We start from the raw sequence: 22,444 nt of genomic DNA, 5'->3' as shown, positions 1-22,444 counted from the left end.
GGCAGGTTGGTTAGCTGGGAAGGGGATGGGGTTGCCAACTCCAGGAGTAGAGCCTGAAGAGGGTGGGGTTTGAGGAGGTCACCACAGCAAATTGATGCTGCGTGCCCAAGGCCTTGGCACTCTCCCAGAGCCTCTTTCTAGAGCTCATTGTATTTATTTTCACAATGGGCCTTGTTCCTAGTTTATTAATAAAGAAGGCAATTTGGCTAACAACCCATGTGGCTGGCTTGGTCACTGTTGTGATTACCCCTTTTACCTCAACATCTTCCAGAACTGATTTGAGGGGCACCAAGGACAGCATGGTCTTGAGATTTCTCCCTGAGCATTGTAACAACCGCGATGGCAGAACTGTAACCATTCGAAAACACAGTTTCTTCCCCGAGCTCACAATCATTTCTGAATACAGCAAGGGCTTCTGCTACTGTCTTGTCTGCATAGGCAGATTACTGTATATTTCCAATGCCTTGTCTCCTATATAGTGCAATATTACAGTGATTTTATAACCCTCTGGCTCATCCTCAGTTTTTGTAGCTTGTAGGTACAGTTCTAATTTCTGTTCCCATTTTATCCAGTTTTCTCCTGAATTCCCAGTGAAGCTTAGTTTATGGTGGGCTCAAACTGTTCCATTATTTTTGTTCAATGCAGGATTATTCCCAACCAGAAACACCTTTTTGCACACCACGCACTATCCTCTGGCATCTGGTGCATAGTATTAAATTTACCTATCCAGTTAGCACACAGGACACTCTGGCAGCTTCAGCAATAGGCTTCTTTACTGAAGGAGTAAGCTTTCATGTGCAAACACACTCATCTGAAGAAGTGTGCTTGCACACAAAAGCTTATACCTTGAATAAAATTTTGTTGGTCTTAAAGGTGCCACTGGACTCCAACTTTGTTCTGCTGCTTCAGACCAACATGGCTACCCACCTGAATCAGGCTTCTTTATTGTTTCACACATGCTTGGAACTGCAACATACACACAAATAGAACTAAGTGAAGCTCCTCCCATTCAGGCCTTGATGGGGGAAACAGAAACTTGTTTGTGAGGGCTCACAAAGGCATACACACATATGTACATCATAGGTAGCAACCCTACTGGCTACTAGGATTGCCATCTCTGGATGAAGAAACTCCTGGAGATTTGGGGATGTAGCTCAGGGAAGGCAGGGTTTGGAGAGGTGAGGGACTTCCATGGAATATAATGCTAGAGTCCACCCTTGAAAGCAGCCATTTTCTTCAGTAGACCTGTAATCTGAATTTATAATGCGGACAGATCTCCTGGAGGTTGGGAACTAGACCTGATACAGGAGTCTCTCAGTCTTTAGATATGACAGCAGGAGGGGGCATGAAAGGGTCAGGCAGAAGCCCCCTGAGAGGCGATATGGACAGTGCAGATCAGCGGCAGACGGTCTTGCTGATTATCCGGACAGTCAAGGCTCTCGGAGTTTATCTACTCTGCTACCAAAACAGCCAGATGACCTCTGCTGCTTTGCTTATTACAGGCTCCCTGTAAACATACCACGGCCGCTACTTGTTAACTTCCTGCAAGAGATCTACGCAAGAGCACATTTGCTCCGGTTAGGGAGATTATCACTGACTATTACACACACCTTGGTTCCACAGAACTCTAAAGCACACCTACATAGCTTTCAATCTTTAAACCACCACTCCGGAGTCGCACCCAAATTCAATCCGCTGCATGCATCCTCCAGAATTTGCAAATAATTTCCCTGGTTTCCCTTGCGTCTATTCCACCAACTGTTTGGATTGGTTTCTTTGGCTATCCAGAAAGTACCAGTTAGCCAACCGCCTTTTAGCGCGCTGAAGGGAACAAGCAAGGCGCGTGCTGATTGGAGGCGGAGTAAGGAGAGGCGGAAGGAGGAAAGCGTAGGCGAGCGACGATTGTTTAGATTAAGCTCCCGCCAGGGACCAAATGGGAAAGGCAGATTGGTAGGGGAAGGGAGAAGGTGTGGCCTGTCGTGTGGAATGGGCGGGGGAGCTCAGGCGCGAAGTGTAGGGATTGGCGGAGGCGCACGTATTACCGCGCAGTGATTGGCCGCGGCGCTGCTGTGTCGTTAAACTGGCTGCGCGCGGAGCGGGTTTAGTGTGGCCGGGGGCTGTTAGAGTGCTAGAGAAAAGAGGAGTGGGGAGGGGAATCTGTCATGGCGCGGGTGTCGGTGCTGGGCGTTTTGGTGCTGGAAAACCCGAGCCCCTTTAGCCACCCGCTACGTTTCCAGGTGCAGTTCGAGTGCGGAGAGGCTTTGCCGCACGGTAAGTCGGGGGGGAGGGAGGACGCCGTCCTGTCCTTCCCACTAGAATGGCCAGGTAGGGTTCTACCCATCAAACCAGCTGCCTCCAGTTACCACCGACAAAAGCTTGCAGGGCGCCTTCATACCTTGCCAGATCCTTTAGCGGGCTACATGGGGCGGGAGAGAGAGAGTTGTGTGGTCCCACGAGGTCTCCGTTTAACTTAGCCCGGGCTTAAGGCCGTATGTGTTTTTGGCTAAGAAGACCTGTTCTGGCCTCTAGATAGCCTAGCTGTGGGGAGCCACTCGCTGACCTAGATGCTCGTAGCTGTGGGGTATGATGCTGTAAGGTTTAAATCACCTGATGAATCCTAGGGTCCTGCTAGTCCTCTCTGCTGGCCTTTGTTTTATTGTCTCCGTCCTATCTCTCAGGGAATTTTGTCACGACCCCCCCCCCCAGTCAGGATTGCTCGCAGGAGATGGAGGGAGGGGTATTAGTTCGTAGGGGGTCTTTTTGGGGGTAGCAGCTATGTTTCTTCCTGTACTGTTTGAATAGTTATGGGATGCAGGACTCCAAAATAAGTAATTTCACACCTTGAGTATCTTCAGATATTACTTATTTTTGCTAAGGTGCTTAATTAAACAAATACTTGTTTATCTATTTAGTATATTTGTATTCTCTGCTCCCCCCCTTTAAATCTGAGGAGATTAGAGTTGTGTGGTTCTCTCCCAGAACAGTGCCACCCACAGACTAAGTACTGCTGGGATTTGCTGCCCTGTAGACTTCCAAGATCTCATAAAGGACAGCCATAAAGGTAGAAATTAAATTCCATTATTTTAACAGAATCTGGAATCCTCTTTGCAGTGGTATGCTTCAGATCAACTGTCAGTGTTGCCCTCCCATCAGAGAAGGGCCTGAATCTTTTTCAGGGGGTGCATAACCTGGAATTGAACTTTTGGTATTAACTCTTCCCCTCCCACACACACATGCACCACATCTGAGATCTAGCTAGGCATTGCTTAAAAGGAAGTATTAGTCAAGTTAATAATTTCTTATGACCTATCTCCATGCAAAGTAATACCTGCAATGTTAAAGTGATTAGTGAGTAAGCTATAACCTGGAACTAGCTGCCTTTTCAGATTTTCTAACAGAAGAACTCTTTCGCACAATGCCAAGACAGCAGAGGGAAGTTTCCAGTTATTGGTTTTGGAATGCAAGTTCTTGTAATTAGGTTTACTATGTCACATGGAAGAGCTTGTTAACCTTCTTTGCTGCAGGAGTGATCCTTTGTAGCAAATTGCCAACTATTTTTGGATCATTTTTTAAAGTCAGAAAGATAAAAGAGAGGGACATAGATTTAAAGATAGAGTATATCCTTCACACATGGTATAAGCCTGCTTTTAGATGTACATCTACCAAATAAAAATCTGAGTTACCTTTGGTGTCTGTCCATCCTCCGGCCAGCAAAGCAAACTGACTAGTTTTTTAAACACCAGATGTTTGTTTATTCATTAAATGTTCCTCCTCAGCTCGTTTAAAAATGGAAACAGTATACAAGTAGCTGCACCGTGCTCTCTGGTGGGGAAAGCTTGTTGTGATTATGGCTGCTTTCCACAGCTGGTTTTTGCTGCAAATTTTAGGGTTTTACCCAAAAGAAAGATCCAAACTGACTGCATTGAAGGGGTTGCTGAGCTGGCTTCAGTGTTCTGAGAATATTACAATAGCATTCGGCCTGTTGTTTTCCAGGGGTATCTTCAATACTTGAACAGACATGAGACTGTTCTGAAAAGTTTGCTAGTGACATATTGGGAAGCAGAATAGAGTTATTGGTGTAATCTTGGCTTGCTTGGTGAATGAAATCCTCAGTCTGACTCTTGAACAGATGCATGTTTTTGAAACATTAATACTAATTCACTGGTTTGTAATGTAATGGCTTTGCGTAGGAGGGTATTAAGGCTCTGTGGTTGTGGTGTCGATATTATTGCTGATTTCTTCTCTATTATTTCAGACTTGGAGTGGAAGATCATTTATGTGGGCTCGGCTGAGAGTGAAGAGTATGACCAAGTTCTTGACTCTGTGCTAGTGGGACCAGTTCCAGCTGGGAGGCACATGTTTGTATTTGAAGTAAGAGCTAATCTATTTGGGGTAAGGGAGGAAAGAATAGTGGTGGAGGATGGGATATGAGAGGCACATGAGGCTACTACAAGTCTGTGCCTACTTATTTGGGAGCTAGTCTTTTTAAACTCAGAGGAATTTACAGCATGAGCCTGGGCAAGTTTACTTGAGAGTAAGAAACTCCAGTGGACTGAATAGTGTGGAGCACTAAGTATGGAATCCTGTGCAGTAGGGGTGTGCAGGAAAAAAAATGGTTTTCCCCCCCGGATTCGGATATATTGAGCCCAAATTTTTTCGGGAAATCTGAAAAAAACAAAACAAATACCAATACTGGTATTGTATAGATACCTGAAATTTTTTGGATATCCAAAAAACGTTGGGTCCATTATATCCTATGGGGCCATTGTAGTCAATGGCAAAAATCTTCTAACACGTTTTCAGGGGGTTGGGGGGAGGGGATTTGAGGTAGAGGCACCAAATTTGGACTGTAGCTGCTGGAGCCTCTCCCCAAAAGACTCACAAAGATTTGAAAATATTGGACCAGGGGGTCCAATTCCAGGGGCATCCAAAGAGGGTGCCTCCAATTCTCCATTGTTTTCTATGGGGATGGAAAAAAGGCAGGCAGCAGACAGTGTCTCTCCAAGAATCTCTGTAAGAAAGTAAGTGAGGTGTGGTGGTGGTGTGAGGGGGCATGTTTGTCAGGCCAGCAGCAGAACCTGTGCAATGTGCCCCCGAGAACCAGTGCCACTGTGCCAGTCAGTGTCCAAACCCAACTGGACTCAGTTCAAATCAATGAATCTCTGCAGCATAAACTGAGGGAGCATGTTTGCCAGCCAGGCCAACAGCAGAATCTGCGCAATGTGTCAGACTCCTGCAACAATCAGAATCAACGACTTGCTTCTTTTGAAGGAAAGTTTATTGATCAGTATTGGCAGAACGTCACTACTTTAGGATCTGAAGAAGACTAAATTAAAAAAGCGCGGGGTAGACAGATATACAGGGTTCAAAGAAGGGCACCAGGCGGCAGAGAGCCAATCAAGGTAAGAAGGGGGGCCTGCCAGAATCTAAACCCCTTGTTCCCAGAGGATGATGTTACAGCTAGGAACCAAAGTCATACATATAAACCATACAGATAAGGGGCATCACCCAGACAGCAAGAAAGTGAAAGTTACATTCCAAGGAATCCCTTCCCCCTCCACACCAGCCTTTATGACAGCGAGCTGACACAATGTGGCCCCCCAGAATCTGTGCCACTGTGCCAGTCAGTGCCAAACCCAACAGAACTCAGGTCAAATAGGAGAATCTCTGCAGCATTAACTGAAGGAGCATGTTTGCCAAGCCAGCAGCAGCAGAACCAGTGCAATGTGGCCCCCAGAACCTGTGCCACTGTGCCAGTCAGTGCCAAACCCAACAGAACTCAGGTCAAATAGGAGAATCTCTGCAGCATTAACTGAAGGAGCATGTTTGCCAAGCCAGCAGCAGCAGAACCAGTGCAATGTGGCCCCCAGAACCTGTGCCACTGTGCCAGTCAGTGCCAAACCCAACAGAACTCAGGTCAAATAGGAGAATCTCTGCAGCATAACCTGAGGGGGCAGAACCTGTGCAAGTTAGTAATCACCACAACAAGAAGCCCTGCCCACTAATGCCACAGAAAGTGAGAGGGAGGGGGTAGTGTCTATCTGTCCACTGTCCACTGATCCTCCTCTCTTGCAGCAGTACACCAACACCAGCCATCACTGCCTGCCTCAGTGGAGGAGGCTTAGCCTATGTGCGGCAGCTGCCCTTCATCACAGGCTCTCCCTCCCTTTCCCATCTCACCCCTGCAAAAGAAAATTATTTTTCAATAAACAATATTCATTTACATTCATTATTTGTGGTGCTCCTGTGGGTTCTGCTGGTTTCTAGCTGCTTGGCATGTACCCTACTCTACCATGTTCAAATGGAGAACAATTTTTTATAATACTTTATTTTGAGGTTTTATCATGTTGTACAACCATATATTTAAAACTTTCCTTATAATTTCAAAGTCATTTACATATAATTCTTTTCCCACCATTTATACACACAACCATCTGTTCTGAAATAAGGCTTCATCTTTCCCATGTAATAATATTGTTAATTTGTCCATTTCAGCAGTGTCTAGCAGTTTCAAGGCTATTTCTTGTCTAGAGGGTAATTTTTCATTTTTCAATAACGAGCTAATGATATTCTTGATGATGTTAGACTATAAAGTAACAAATACCTATCTTCTGGCTCATAAGAGTCTGGGATTATATTTAATAAATATATTTCTGGTAATAAGTTAAGGTTAATATTAAATATCTCTGATATTATCATTTTTACAGATTTCCAAAATTTTTGTATTTTTTCACATTTCCACCACATATGGAAGAAGGATCCTATGTTGTTCTTGCTTTTCCAGCAGTCCTTAGAAACCATATTTGAACATTTGGCGATTCTATCAGGTGATCAGTACCACCTGTGAAACATTTTATATATGTTTTCTTTAAGCGATGTTGATCTAAGGAGTCCCATTATTTCCCATATTTTAGCCCATTTGTCAATGTCAACATTATATCCCATATCTTGCATCCACTTTACCATAGAGGGTTTTACAGTTTCGTCCTGCATATAATTCTCCAACAATAGCTTATATATCTTTTGAATCAACTTATCATTGGAAGATAGCCAAATTTTATCTAGAAGAAGAAGAGAAGAGATTGGATTTATACCCCGCCCTTCACTACCCAAAGGTGTCTCAGAGCGGCTTACAAACTCCTTTCCCTTCCCCTCCCCACAACAGACACCCTGTGAAGGTAGGTGGATGGAAGTGGGGAGATTGGTGGGGCATTTCTGTGCCAATCAAAATGGTAATGGCCCTGGCCGCTACTTCTCTCTAGCTTCTCTAGTTTTAATCATGGGAAGAGCCATGTAACCCAACTTCCCAGCACAGACCAAGAGGGGATGCAGGCACAAGTATGCGTACTCACTTCAATCACTCTCAAAGTCTAGGACCCGGAAACCAAACAGTGGCAAGTTGACCTTCAGGAAGACCACAACTGCTCAACTGACCAGGGGAACAGGTGTGAGCAATGCGAGCAGATAATGTCGCCCACATGGGGAAAAACGCGCTCACTCTGCACGCTTGTCGGAGGGCATGAAAGGAGCTTCTGGGCCACAGCAGAGAGGTCTGGCCAGACCGCCTCCTTTATGGCCCAGTAGCTCAGTGGACAGGTTGTCTGCGACTCGTAGGGCTCTGCAAAGTAGTCCCTCACCATCACAGCCTCTGTGTCCTCTCTCATGCACCTGCAGCTCCTGGGAGAGGGGCCAAAGATCTGCCCGATGACTGCCATCTCAACAGTCGTCATGGCAGGAGCCATGGGGGGGATGCTGCCTAGCAGGGGAGATGGAGGATGAACAGCATTTGAGCTTGTGGCAACGTGACCCTCTTGGCCTGCATGCGCTCAACTTGCCAGGAGAGCTTGTCTCGCCATTGAATGAACTTGTTGGCCTGCTTGGTGATCCTGCCCTTGATGTGCGGGTCACATCATGCAGGACTTCTGCTGGAGGCTAGACCAAAAGCGTCCGCTGTGCAGCCTGCTCACCAGCATGCACACTGCTGGAACCATGTCTGCATGTCCTGCAACTGGCTCCAGAAACGAGGCCAAGTCTTCACGGGCCATGTGGACCATGGGAATGGCGAGAACCAGACTTGTCGTATCAGACGAGAGCATCTCTGTGTAGCTCTTAAAGGGCCTAAGAACTATCACAGTCTGAGAGATGGTCAACCAGTCCTCCCGGTTGAGCCGGCTCTCTTCCCGAATGACCCTGGTGTCAGAGATCAGGGCAATCAGGGCACTCTTCTGCTCCACCAAGCGTTCAAGCATGACACAGGTGGAGTTCCAGCGAGTGATGACGTCGCCCAACAGGCGGTGCTCTGGCACACCTGTCAGCGCCTGATTCTCGTGCAGCAGATAGATGTCCTTCGTACTGCGAGAGAAGTAACTCACAGTGTACCGGCATTTCTGGAGGAGATGCTGGAAATCACAAGTCACAGTGTCCAGATTGGGATTCTCCGCAGAACCCAACCCCAAAGCATCCTTGACAGCTCTGGCTGCTCCTCCTCCTGCCACTGAGCCTCAGCAGCAACAACTTGAGGAGGGACTGCCTGAGCAGCAGACCCCTGTCCAGTGCCAGCACCTGCAGGCACCTCTGCTGGGGCCACCCCAGGAGCATCCTTTTTAACAGGGAAGAGAACCAGGCATGGCATCTTCATAGCACCACTCTGGCCAGAGGTCGGAGTGGTGCCAGAATGCTCTGCTGTGGTCCTGCGCTGAGGTAGGGGGGAAAGTGAGGCTCTCCCCCTCTCCTCCATCCCTCTAGTCTTCTCCTTAGCCTTGCCCCCAGGGCCCCTCTGTGTTCCCTTCCTGTTGCTCATGGTGCCCCTGGCCAAACTCAGCCTAACTTGTGGGGAGGGTATTAGGCACTTACCTGACCCTAAAGCAGCCTCAAACCTTTTTATAAACCCTTCCACCCCAAAACTAGGTTTTTGTTTCTTTCAGTAGACCTAGCCTTGCTTCAGACTGTTTTATGCTTACGCTGTACGTTGGTCTCAAGACCGCAATAATTAACTAGCTAATGAAAGCCTTGCTTTAGTTTTTTCTGGGTTTGTTTTTTAGAACTAGTGAATTCCTACACTCACCCTGACTATATTTAAAGACTGTCCTTGAGATGTGGCTTGGAAACCTTTTAAAAAGTTTTAGGGTTTTAAACTACTCCTATCGAGATTCTAATGGAACCAGCCTGATTCCCTGTGAAGGAATGCAGGTGCTCCCTAATTCAAACACACGCTAAAGGGGAAAAATTTCTCTGAAAAAAGTGCCTGGCTTCACCAAAATTCAGTCAGAGCACAAACATCACAGCACACTACTTTTTAAAAAGTTATATGCTACTTATACCCCTGTTTTATGAGCTGAAGACAAACTTGGCCTCTTTTTGTTCTCCTAGCAGTGGCCTAGTTAAAGGTAGAACAGCTAAAGCCCTATGCTGAAATTTATTTAAAAATATTAGTTCAAAATTCCTGAAACCTTGATTAAAAGCCTATTTAACAGTGGTGCAGCTAAACCAAAAGCACACACAGAGGACTAACCCCCATACCTAAGAAAACCAAAAGTCCACAAAAATATAACAACTTAAAACCTGCTAAAAGGCACAGAACCAGAACCAGTAAAAGGCAACAGACAGAGCCTAGGCCCACCTAGTCAGTAACACCCCCCCCAAAAAAAGCCCCAACTAGCCTAGAAAACACAATAAAAGGAACTTAAAGGCAACACAGGAACCACAAAGGACAAGAACCAAAAACAGAGAGCCTAGGCCCTAGGGCCGAGGCAGAGGGCCTGTAACACCCCCCCCCCCACACCCCCCCCCCCCCAAAAAAAAACTGGCCCAGAAAACACAATAAAAGGATCTTAAAGGCAACAGAACCACAAAGAGAACCAAAAACAGAGAGCCTAGGTCCCCCCAGGCAGAAGGCCTAGTCAGTAACCCCCCCCCAAGCCCAGAAAATACAAGAACTTAAAAAAAATAAACTGTAAAGGCAACAGAACAGAACCAAAACACAACAGAACCAAAAACGGAGCAAGAGGCAGAAGGCTAACCAGTACCCCCCCAAAAGTCCCAACAAGCCGAGAAATAAAATATCAAATCAGTTAAAAAAAAGAAAAGAAAGGAAAATGCAAAAACAACAGGCTGGCTAAACAACAATCTAAAAGAAGAAATAGAGAATCCCCCCAAAAAAACAACAACCAGGAAGAGATCTGAGAGGTCCTAGAGGCCCTGGGAAAGGAGCAAGCTAGTAGCTGGGCTTCAACAACTGAAGCCAGTAGCAACAACAGCCTTGCAAAAAGTTGCAAGCTGCAGTGCATTTTGAAATGCATTGCAGTGATTGGCTGTCTTCAAGGTCCTTCTTTTTTCCCTCCCTCCTGGAAACCAGAGGAAGAGGCGGGAAAGAGGCTAAAACCAGCGGGTAAACCAAGCAGAATAGCGCCCTTTAAACTTTAAAACCTCTCCACACACCCCAGCACCGTTTTTCGGTATTCCTGGGGGAAAGCCAAAAATTTCGGGGTTTCCCCCCCGGAATCCAAAAAAGCTCAGGGCAGCTTTTTCAGATTCCAAAAACCTGAAAAAAACCAAGAAGACTTTTTTTTGGGGGGGGGGGTTCGGGTTGGTAAACCCGAATGCACACCCCTACTGTGCAGAGATACTTCTGTCTAAAGCCTTTGGATTTGACTAGAGTAGCTTAAAATATGAACCATGACAGTATTGAAAGTCAAAGCTCCTTTTCCAAAGGGTTTACAATGCAAAAGGGTATAACTAAGCAAGAATAAAAAACATCTGGAAAAAGGAACATCAGTGTGCATGTACAGATTGTTTAGATCCTTTCCCATCTAATTTTGGGGCTGGTTAGGGGACTAAAACTGCCTTGGTCACCATGGTAGATGAGATGCATCTAGTGATGGACAGGGGAGTGTGACCCTTTTAATTCTCCTGAACCTCTCGGTAAAAACAGGGCTCTGGGTGATATACATTAACAATAAAAAATAGGTAAAATCATACAACAATCCAAATATACAGTTAAACATGTAATTAAAAAACCTAAAATTCAAGATGGTGCCCTAATAGAGCTTACTCCCATACTGGACTGCACGGGTTCCCCATGGGCAAGAGGAGGGAAACAGATGAAACAAGGAGGGGGGGGGGGAAGGTGCCAGTGATGATCACACCATCACTGCCCTCAGCTGAAAGCCTAGCGGAACATCTCTGCCTTATAGGCCCTGTGGAATTGCCTTAAACTCCACCAGCAGAGAGTTCTACCCAGTCGGGGCCAGGACTGAGAAGGCCCTGGCCCTAGCTGAGGGTAGCCGGACATCTTTGGGGACAGTTAATTATTCTCTGCCGATCGAAGTACTCTCCTGGGGACATACAAGAGGAGACAGTCCTGAAGGTACATGGGTGCCTGACCACTCAAGTCCTTAAGTCAATACTAAGATTTTGAACCTGACTCGGTATTCCATTGGGAATAAGTGTAGCTGGCACAGCACTGGTTGTATGTGTGCCATCTGTGGCGTTCCCACCAGGACACACACTGCCGTGTTCTGGACCAATTGGAGTTTCTGAGTCAGTCTCAAGGGCAGACCAGCGTAGAGTGAGTTACCGTAGTCTAGCCTGAAGGTGACCATTGCATGGATTACTGTGGCTAGGTCAGGGCGTGACAAGGAGGGGTCTAATTGCTGTGCTTGGCGTAGGTGAAAGAATGCCAGCCTGACAATATTCGTGACCTGGGTCTCCATGGTCAGGGAGGCATCCAGAGTCACGGCCAGACTCCAGATGGATTGCACTGGTGTTAATGGCACCCTGTCAAGACTAGGAAGTCTGAGCCCCAACCCTGATGCTCCTCCCCCCCCCCGCCCACTACAGAACCCCCGTCTTTGTTGGATTCAGTCTCAGCCTGCTCTTCTTTAGCCACCCCACCACAGCCTCCAAGCCCATAGCCAGATTTTGCAGGGTAGTATCCAGGTGGCCATCCAGTAGCAGATATAGCTGGGTGTCATCCGCATACTGATGGCACCCAAGCCTGAAACTGCGCCAGCTGGGCGAGGGGGTATATATAGATGTTAAGTAACATTGGGGAAAGGATTGCCCCTGAGGAATCCCACATGATAAGGGGTACCTGGTGGACATATCCTCCCCCAGCGCCACTCTGTCCCTAACCAAGGAGAAATTAGGAGATCCATTTCAGGGCCACCCCATGTATCCCCATGTCAGCAATGATAGTATGCTTCTGGATCACCTTTTGGGACTGGAAGGCACTGTTCTGTGGTGCCTCCAGTCCTACCTCAAGGGTAGGTTTCAGAGTTTGGTGCTGGGGGACTGCTGCTCTGCCCTTTGGTCTATGGGGTTCCCCAAGGTGTTCTGTCTTGTCCCCCATGCTTTTCAACCTCTATGTAAAGCCTCTGGGAGAGGTCATTGAGAGATCTGGGCTGAGCTGCTGCCAGTATGCAGGTGACACTCAGCTCTCTCTTGTGCTACCAGCAAATCCCAAGGAGGCTGGGGGAACTGGAGGCAGTTTTAGAATGGATAAGGGCTAAAAACCTGAAGCTTAATCCTGACAAATCAGAGGGGCTACTGGTGGCCTGACCCAGTAAATGGATTATCCCCTGTTCTTAATGGGGTTGCACTCCTCTTAAAGGAGCAGGTTCGTAGCTCTGGGGTGCTCCTGGACCTGAACTTCCTGTTGGATAAACAGGTGGCAGCAGTGGCCAGGGGTGCCTTTAACCAGCTTCAGCTAGTGAAACAGCTGCAGCTCTTCCAGGACAAAAAATATCTTGCCCCTGTGGTGCATACCCTGGTAACATCTAGATTAGATTACTACATTGCGCTCTGGGTGACACTGCCTTGAAGGCTGTCCAGAAGCTATAATTGGTACAGAATGCTGCAGCCAGAGTGGTGACTGGAGAGGGTCTTAGGGACCATATCACTCCAGTCTTGTTTCATCTACACTGGCTTCCTATTTGTGTCCAGGCTCAATTCAAGGTGCTGGTGTTGAGCTTTATGTTGGCAGTTTAAATATGCAAGGGAAGTGGAGCACTGATTGTTTAGAGAAAAATAAGTAGGTTTATTTAAAGAAGAACTGTTGTAGAACATAGAGGAGAGAGAGACTTAACTGTCTAGCCTAACTGCTGTGAGAGGAACAACAAGAAGAAGAAGGAAGCTCTGCAGGAGCAGGAAGTCTCCAGAAGAGCCAATCAGGAGACAGCAAACACATAATTTGAAATTGTGGGCAGTCCCTATTCTAGCTGTGCAAACTACCAGTCCTTCAGCTGTCCTCCTGTGATGTAATCTTCAGATCTTCATAAGACTGCACTATAGACCTTGCATATTCCAACACTTTAAAGCCCTGTATGGCCTGGGACCAACATACTTTAAGGACCACCTTCTCCCATATGAACATATCTGCTCACTCTGTCATCCTTTGAAGCCCTGCTTTGGCTGCCCATGCCATCTGAGGCAGGACAGGTGACAGGACTTGAGAAACGGTCTTATCTGTCATGGCACCAAAACTTTGGAAGGCCCTGCTCAGGGAGATTCATCTGTCCCCCTCTATCTGTGTCTTTCACTAGCAGATGAAGACTTTTTTGTTTCACCTGGCATACCACCAATAACGGTTATTGGCCCTCCTTCTAGTGTTATGTGTTTTTAATTGAATTTGATATTTTGTGTATTAATTGTTTTAATGTTTTTACGTTTGCTGCCTTGTGGATCCTGATTGGGTGGAAAGGCAGCATAAAATGTTTTAAATACATGTGACAATCATAATGGGGATTTTGAGAGTTAGAAGCCAAATGAAGAAAATGGGAGAATCAGTTAAGGACAAATTATGAACAAGGGCAAAGTGAATGAAGGTACGAAAGGAATATGAAGTAATGGGAAAAACCGTTCTGAGTTTGGTATAAAAGGATGTCGTAGGGCAGGATAACTGTTGAGATGGAGATCTGTTAAGAATTAGATGCAGGGAGAAATAGAGTAGTAGAACAGAGTGTTGTTGGGTTGTGGATACTAGATTCATAACTTATGACAGGAAGGGGAAAGGAATAAGACCTCAGGGAAGAGTTCAGCATTGCAAGCCAAACCTTAGGTATGTGACAGCCGGCAATAGAGAGCTGAGGCACTGTTTACCCAAACATAAAATGTAGATCTAATAACAAATTTGTTAGTAATATTAAACCTCTGGCCTCATCCTGTGGGATTTACATTTCTCAATAACCAATGATGACAGCTTCCCTTTGATCACTGCTTTCAGAGCAGAAACTCTTATTAGAATGCTGGGTGAGATGGAGACTGCTAGAATAGTGGCTTAATCCTTTGGCTTTCAGAGCTGCCACTGTGATATTGCCTGCAATTTTGTAATCTTTAGCCTTTCTCCAGCCTAATTGGTTTTACATTTTTTTTATAGTCCAGATTGACTGCATAAGGATCCTCTGATGCTTCTTACTTTTGTGTTTATGATAGTTTATATGGCTGAGGCACGAACAAACTTGATGATAATGAGCTCTGGTTTGCTGGCATCTCATCTATCAATTTATTTAACAAAAACCAATTCCTAATTCAAGATCCATATCTCTCTATGTAATAATTGCATTTTGGGGTAGCCCTTTGCGGCTCTCCCATTGGCTGGGTGCTGAGTCTGTTCCTCTTCCCCACCCACTCCTCCTTCAGCCACTGTGTTCTGTCAGAATTACTTGCAAACGGCTTTCTCTCTTGACGAAGGCGCTTCTCTTGCTTGCCTCTTGTGTGGGAGTAACGTTTCCCTCAGTGGCTGTTGATAGGTGTAACAAAATGGCAGTTACCTGTGGTTGTAACATGGCTGCCGTGTGGTTGTTTGTTTAAAATGTTCCCCCATAAGGTTTAATTGAGCTGTTGTTCCAGAGAGGGGCCTGCAGGGGTATCACTCACTGGGTTGAATGAGGCTTCCTCATCTGCGGGCCTACAGTTCCCAGCTGCCCCAAGGCCAAAAAGTGCAGGAAAAGAGGGACTGTTCCAAGGGGCAGGGCAGCAAAGACAATTGCGTTTAACCCCTCTTGATTTATGCTCTGTTGGTTCATAGTGTGTGCTTACTCCTACAGCTCTGTCTTATTCATTTAGTGTGTGTGTGTGTGCTCCATAATTGTGTAAATCTCTATATAATAATTCTCTTAGCGTATTGGACATTTCCAGCTCTACCATTGGCTGTGCAGTGTGGTTCCATCAGCCATTGGGCCGTCAGCCGCCACTCAAGAGTACTCGCGTGCCATTGGCCGGGTGTTGGGTTTGCTCCTGTTCCCTGCCCACTCCCACTGCCTCTCAGAATAATTGGCAGATGACTCTCTCTCCCTTGACGAAGACACTTCTGCTGCTTCCCTCAGTGGCTGTTGGTAGGCAACCAAGCTTGGTTCAGTGTAATCCCCTCCCCTGCTCACTGCCAGCTTGGCCACTTTCCTGTCAGAATAAACTGAAAACTCTCTCCTGCTTGGCTCCATTATGGCTGGTTTGCCAATCTCCAGGTGGGACCTGGAGATCTCCCACTGTTACGATTGATCTCCAGATGACAGAGATCAGTTCCCCTGGAGAAAATGGATGCTTTGGAGGGTAGACCCTATGACATTATACCTGCTGAGTCCTTCCGCCCCCCCCGCCCAGTGCTACCCTCCACAGGATCCACCCCCCAAATCTCCAGGTATTTCCCTCCTTAGAGCTGGAAACCCTACTTTTCCATCAGTGCCTATGGCCTTTGGGAGAAAACTCATTGGGGCTAGTCCTGATAGGGTTGCCAACTCCAGGTGGGAAATCAGAATTACAACTGCTCACCAGGAGGGAGGGGGGAGGAGATGGAAAGCTGAAGTTAGGGGGCAGATAATGGTAGGTTGATGGTTGGCTGGGAGGGAGATAGGGTTGCCAGCTCCAGGTTGGGAAATTCCTGGAGATTTGAGGGGTGGAGCCTGGAGAGGGTGAGATTCGAGGAGGGGTGGGACCTCAGACAGGTACAATGCCATAGACTCCACCCTCCAAACCAGCCATTCCCTCATGGGGAACCATTGTTGCCAATCTCCAGGTGAGGGCTGGAGACCACTCAGAATTACAGCTACAGGCGGGAGGGCAGAAGTCAGCTGAAGTCAGAGGGGCAGATAACAGTAGGCTGATGGTTAGCTGGGAAGGAGAGTGGGTTGCCAACTCCAGGTTGGCAAATTCCTGGGGATTTGAAGGGTGGAGCCTGGAGAGGGTGGGGTTTGAGGAGGGGTTGGACATCAGACAGGTAGAATGCCATAGACTCCACCCTCCAAACCAGCCATTTCGTCCTGGGTAACAATCATTACCAATCACTCAAAATTACATCTCCTCTTCAGGTAGCAGAGATCAGTTCCTCTGGAGAAAATGGTGGACTGTGTGTCATTATACCTCGCTGAGGTCGCCACAGCAAATTGACACTGTGTGCCCAAAGCCGGGGCACTCTACCAGAGCCTCTTTCTGGAGCTTGTTGTATTTATTTCCACAACAGGCCTTATTCCTAGTACTGGATGTGTACATTCGTGGATGAGAGAGAGACTCAGTTTCATATGTGATCCATGATTTCTGAGGACTCCTGTGAAGATCTGTATTCAGTTATTCACTGGGATGATTCTGCTAGGTGATCCTGGCTATGCTGGGGGAGTGTGCCTTGCACTGTTTGAAAATACGAAGTGGCTGGGGGTGCTGCTGGATCCAGCTTTGCTGATGGAGAAAGTGGTTGGTGTAGTCACTAGAAGGGCCTTCTTTTAGCTTAATCTAATTAATAAATTGTTTTGCTGTTAGTCCTCAAGCAGCCTAGCCACAATGAACCATGCCACTGTAATCTTTAGATTGAACTAATATAATACACTATGCTGAGCTTCCTTGGAGGATAGTCTGGAGGCATCAGTTACTGCAAATTGCAGCTGCTTGGATTTTGACTGGAGCAACTGCTTTCAAGATATAATGCCTATTTTACTATATGTTCATTAACTGTCTGCTGGGTTCCAATTCAGTTCAAAGTATAGTGCTTAATTTTAAAGCTCTTTGTAATCTGGGACCCATGTATCTGAAGGACCACATCTCCTTATAACACCTTCTTAACATGTTTTGAGCTGTATTTTTGGTATATGCTATCTTTTTAAAATTTATTAACTGCCTTGAGCAAGCTATAATATTTTTATGTTTACTAAAGTGTATGGGGGTGTTCCATTATACTACAAATTGCCTGTAGAAGAAAGTCAGCATTTAATGTTTTAATTAAAAAATGTTCCATTTTGAAGATTACTAGGGGACCTTAGACCACTGAATATCTTCAATTGCTTTGAGGACTGATGGGAAAAATATTATGCAGTTTCCCTGAACTCTTTGGAAGGATATAATACAAGTGTCTCTAATGCCTTTTGTTTGTACTGCTACCTCTCTGCAGGCCAATGCCCCCAACCATGGTCTAATCCCTGAGAGTGATGCTGTGGGAGTTACAGTGATACTCATCACCTGCACTTACCTGGGCCAGGAATTCATCCGCATTGGCTACTATGTCAATAATGAGTATATGGATCCAGAACTAAGAGAGAATCCACCCATCAAACCAGACTTTTCTCAGGTAAGATGCTGACATGGTAGGAGCAGGCTCAATCTAATCTCTTTAAATTTAAGGAGACCCATGTCCTTAGTCTGGGGCCCTTACAAGTCTGTGACTGATGTCTTTAGTTGTTGCCAAAGACACAGAGCAACTCATGTGTGTGTGTGTTTATATGCGCATTGTCTCTTATATAGTGGCAAAGGGAGAAGGAAATGCTCTAAAGAAGCATTGATGAAAGGAGAAGGGCATTGCAAGAAGTTTTGCATAGTTCAGAAGTGGAATACACAAACCCCTTGGATTATGGAAAGTGAGATTATGAGCCTCTGATTCTTTTGTTCTTCTCATATGTTGGAGAATTACAGGAACTAAGGAGGAAAGTACGAGTGATGAGGAGGTGGTGGTGGGGAACAGAGCAGGTGGTTGTTAGTGGGTTTTATACTCAATGAGTCTTAAAGACTGGGGAGGCTGACATTTAGAGAATTTATGTCTGCTATTCTGTCACTTTGACTGCTGCATTAAAGATCTAAGAAGTTTAAAAGAGGTTTGTTATTGCGAAAAGTTTAAGGAACCCTTCTGTAACACCTGAGCCACTCCCCATTTAAGGAGGAGGGAAATCAGTTAACTGGGGAGGGATAACCTACCATTTTTTTTAATCCCCAAGCAATGGTTCCTTAATTCTGAGGCTCAAGCAGGAGTCATTCTGTCCTTTCAGAGAGTCTTTGATTTTGGAATCCTTGCCTCCCTCTAGTCAGAATACTGTTGTCCTTGAGAACTGCCTACTACATTTTCTTCAGTGGGTGGAACAGAATTATTGGGGATCATGATCACAGGTAGCTGAGTCAGGGAGTCACTCAGTGACTTCAGGATCATTTTATTATCCACATTGACTAGACAGGGTATCCTGACCAGAGGAGTGGCAGAGAGTACAACTCCTGTGATAAACAGGAAGAAGCTTTGATTTCCTCCCCTCCAAGAGCTAAAGCAATATTTAAATAGTTTAGTACAATGGAGCCATGATACGGTTGGTTACAGCTGAATAGAGAGAAGAAAGCTTTATTTACAGTTGCATTTGGATTAAATGATTATCATGTGCTGATTAATTTAGGTGAGAATAGGTGTTACAAGCAGTTGGTGTCAAGCTTAGGCTTAACTTTCGTTTCCTTAAGTTCTGTTTTTCTTCCCCTTCGCTTGTCACGTTGAATTCCTGGGGGGGGGGTGAGAGCGCATGGGAGTAGAAGCCATAATTATTCCTGAAGTAGTTGTGCCCCAAGTGTTGGTTCTCATGGGATTGACCTTGGTGAATCTTTGTGCCATGCCTAGGTTAGATAGGGCACCATATATCCGTCTGTGTTGCCATAGAAATGCTAGGGGGTAGGTGTGACATGGGTGAATGTAGAATGTTATGCTTTTACCTATAACCTGTAAGTTCTCATGGTTTTCTTCAGTCCTAACAAAAGTTCTTGAACCTACAGCAAGCATATCTCTAATAAACATTTCACTGCCAATAGTGTCACACAGGGGTAATTTTGAGCAGGAGCAGAGCTCCAGCAGTTAGAAGCACAGGCAGTGGCAAGCCCCGCTCCCAGCAGGAGCGCAGAGCAGCACGTATAGCATTCCTTGATGGCTACCATGCGAGCGCAAAGAACTTGCCGAGAATGGAGGGGGTGGAAGAAGCAGGTGTGTGTGCCCTCCTTTGTCCCCCTCCCCCATGATTTCCCTCTAAGGTAGAACAGCCGCGTGTGCTTGTTTCTCATTCGTTCTTCTGTGTGCAAGCTGGAGACAGAATTGGGGCTGGGCGAGAGAGAGACAGAATGCGCCCCGCCTCTCCTCTCCCTCCCCCCCCCCCCCCACGCCCGCTTGGGGGCAGCGGGGGGCGGTTCCTTTCAGGCAGGCACTGGCTGGGCAGTGATGGCGGATGATGGGGATGGGAAGGTAAGGATTGAGCGAGAAGGTGGTAGTGGCAGCCCGGAGGAGATGACAGCTGCTACTGCAGCCAGCGGCTGGCTCAGGGGAGGAGGCATGCTGTTGAACGTGACGCTGTTAGCACTCAATGGTATTGGCAGCCTATCAGCTCTATAAGTGTGGAGAGTTTTGGGGTGGAGCCTGAGCGGTGGGTCTTGCCTTCTGACACACTTCCGGTGATGTCAGGGGGTGTGGCATATGCAAATGAGTTATGCTAATGAATTGTGCTAATTAGCCCCTGCACCTCTTTTTCTATTAAATGACCCCTGATAGTGTATGCGCAGAGTGACTTAGCTGGGGACCTGACAGTTGGAGAAAGGGAGATTTGCATGTTATGAGAGGCAGATACTTGGCTCTGCGTTAAGAGCTTTGATGGATTCCTCCAGGGAGGAGTCACACTCTGAACAAAGTGTTACAGTTAGTTTTTGAGTGATTGAAGCAAATCAGGGCCAGTGGATCATAATATCAGCCTTCAGAGGTAGCTACGCTTTTGAATATGGCATCTGGGTTCCAAATTACCATCCGAAAGAGTGGAACCAATGTCTCTGATCAGGTATAGACTATAATGGCATCTAAACAGGCTAACAAATAGGTGAAATTTTTCAGATTCAGCATAGTAAGAGGGACTAGGATCAGTTTCATCTTTGTCATAGCTGTAAGGTGGTGATAATTTGTTTGCTTTTTATTGTACATATGTGGAATCTCTGGGCAACATATGTAGCAATTAGTTTAGAAAACTGTTCCAGAATAAACTAATATTTTACTCTGTTCTTGCTTTCAAGCTGCAGAGGAATATCCTGGCATCCAACCCTCGTGTCACTCGTTTCCACATCAATTGGGATGGTCCCAGAGACCAAATGGACAATATTGAAAATGTGGATCCAGAACAGGATGGCTTCTTGTCCCCTAACTGTGCCTACATCAAGGGACTGGCGCCTTCGATGGGTCTTCAACCTGAGAATTCCATGGACTGTATGTGAATACTGCCAGTGAGGCAACTGAATTCCTAAATGGTCTCTCTGAGTCAAAATTTTCTGAGCCCTTGTCTTATTGGCGCTCAGCAACGTGATTTCCTGGCTATAAGCTTGCAGTTCTGCCACAGGATTTTGTGCTTGAGACCTGCACCCTCTGTTCTCGACAGCCACCTAGTGCAGCAACTGAGTAAGCAAAAATCCTGTCGTCTCCCCTATTTTTGCCAAATCTTCTGGAGTCCAGGAGTAATGTGCAGTGCCACATTGCTCTTTTTTTCTTGAGAGTCAAGCACAGTAGACACCTCTATTTCAAGAGCTTGAGTCTTCCTTTGCTCTTTTAGTTCTGATAGAGGTGAGCCTCAGGGACCTACTGCCAACATAATGGCTAGATATTGCGACCTGGTCTTGATGCCTCTCATCAGAAGCTTAGAATCTCTTTGACCCAATTTTGCAGCCATTGTTCTACTGTTGCACTTAGCATCAGAGGTGACTAAAGTCTCTTATATGAGTTGGAAGCAGAGGAAGGGGTTATTTCTTATTATGTGTGTGGGGGGGTCCTGTTGCTGCTTTTGCAAGCTCTCATTTTGGGCTTGCCCCGGCTACCCATCTTTGTATTACTATCCCCAACAGTATCCTTTCCATGGCCAGAATTGGCAGGAATGTTATCTCCTGCAAGCAGTGTCAGAGTTTACAAAGTCCACAGGTGCTCTTGCCTACAGGAGTATTGAACATACCTTTCTCTCATAAGGTCAGGTTTGGTCCTCAGGCAATTAGGTTAATGTGTAGTCTACACTTAGCAAGTTCCTCTCAAAACTCCTCACTTTTATTAGGATCTCCATTAGGGCAATGTTTACATCTTTGAGATGGGAAAGTTCTTTTTCTGGCCTCCCTCCCATCTGTTTCTTTACTTTCAGTGACTGCATGCCCTGGTACTTGGCCTATTTTGCTCTCTGAAATTTCAGAGATTTGTGCTGCATACAGGTCTTTTTAATCATTTTACATTGTGGAACTGATGTTCAATTAATAAAACTTCTGGAAGAAATTATTAATTGAGTGGTAGCCATCTTTCTAAGTAGATAGAGAACCATGGGTGAATGGCTACTCAACGGTGCTCACTGTGGCAAGAAGTTAACCTTGGGCAAGGGTAAAAGAGTACCGGGGTAGGTTTTTCTTTCTTAAAGAAAGAACTTGGAAACATCTCTATCATTGTGTATGGTGTTGCCATAACAAATCTGTGCAGCTTAATATGCTATCAAACAACCCTGATGTAATTCACTCTTTTCAGATATACGCTCTTTTTGGCAGTCTTATCTAGAGCTACTCCAAGATGGCTAGGTGGCAGTCATGAACAGAATATTGTTCAATTAATCCTTCCCACAGCAGTGCATATTGCTCCACAAAATAGCTGGGGGGGAATCAGCTGTCCTGCTGGAGGGGGCGTTGGCAAAAATCACCCCTACCTTTGTGCTGCAAAAATCTACATGGGATTCAAGCCAGTAGCAATACAGAGATAAAAAGCACCCCCGCACAGGAAGATTTCCAAATTAAAATGTGTGTTAATGGCACAGAATTAAACGAACCTGTGCCACTATAGAAGGAGCCCTGGCTTAAATATCACAAGATTTTACTACTTAAAATAATTGTTTGAAGGCCCATGGTATAGCAACCCTGCTGAAATTAAGCAGATGAGGGGCTGGTAAGTGCCTGAATGGGAAACTTTGGGTTGAATGCAGGAGAGGATTTCTGCATATGGAATGAGGGAGGGTTGCTCCCCCATTCCTCTGCAGGCCACTGATACCCCCGTCCTGCTGTTCCTGGGTGTTCTCTGTCTTCAGGGAGCAGCGTTGGGAGAGAGGGTTATTTTGTACGGCAGCCTTTAAACTGCACAAAAACTCGTTGCTGTCTAGCATGTTCTGTGAAGAATGCAGCATTTTATGTCACCAACTTAAGTATTCTAACCCTGTCATGCCTCCTTTCTGCCTAT

General features: G+C 46.1%; 1 protein-coding gene across 1 annotated transcript; it reads left to right on the top strand.

Moving 5' to 3' along the window:
• The first annotated feature begins 2,162 nt into the window (after positions 1–2,162).
• LOC107117521 (histone chaperone asf1b-B-like) lies at positions 2,163–21,493 on the top strand. The gene is made up of 4 exons (XM_015419662.1): positions 2,163–2,271; positions 4,256–4,371; positions 17,372–17,548; positions 20,272–21,493. The coding sequence occupies exons 1-4, from the start codon at positions 2,163–2,165 to the stop codon at positions 20,467–20,469; spliced, it is 600 nt and encodes a 199-aa protein (XP_015275148.1). The 3' UTR covers positions 20,470–21,493.
• The last annotated feature ends 951 nt before the right edge of the window (positions 21,494–22,444 follow it).

This window comes from Gekko japonicus, unplaced genomic scaffold (genome assembly GCF_001447785.1).
Source record: "Gekko japonicus isolate JY-2015 unplaced genomic scaffold, Gekko_japonicus_V1.1 scaffold255, whole genome shotgun sequence".
NCBI lineage: Eukaryota > Metazoa > Chordata > Lepidosauria > Squamata > Gekkonidae > Gekko > Gekko japonicus.
The sequence above is the reverse complement of the archived record's forward strand: the minus strand, read 5'-3'. Positions and strand labels throughout refer to the sequence as shown.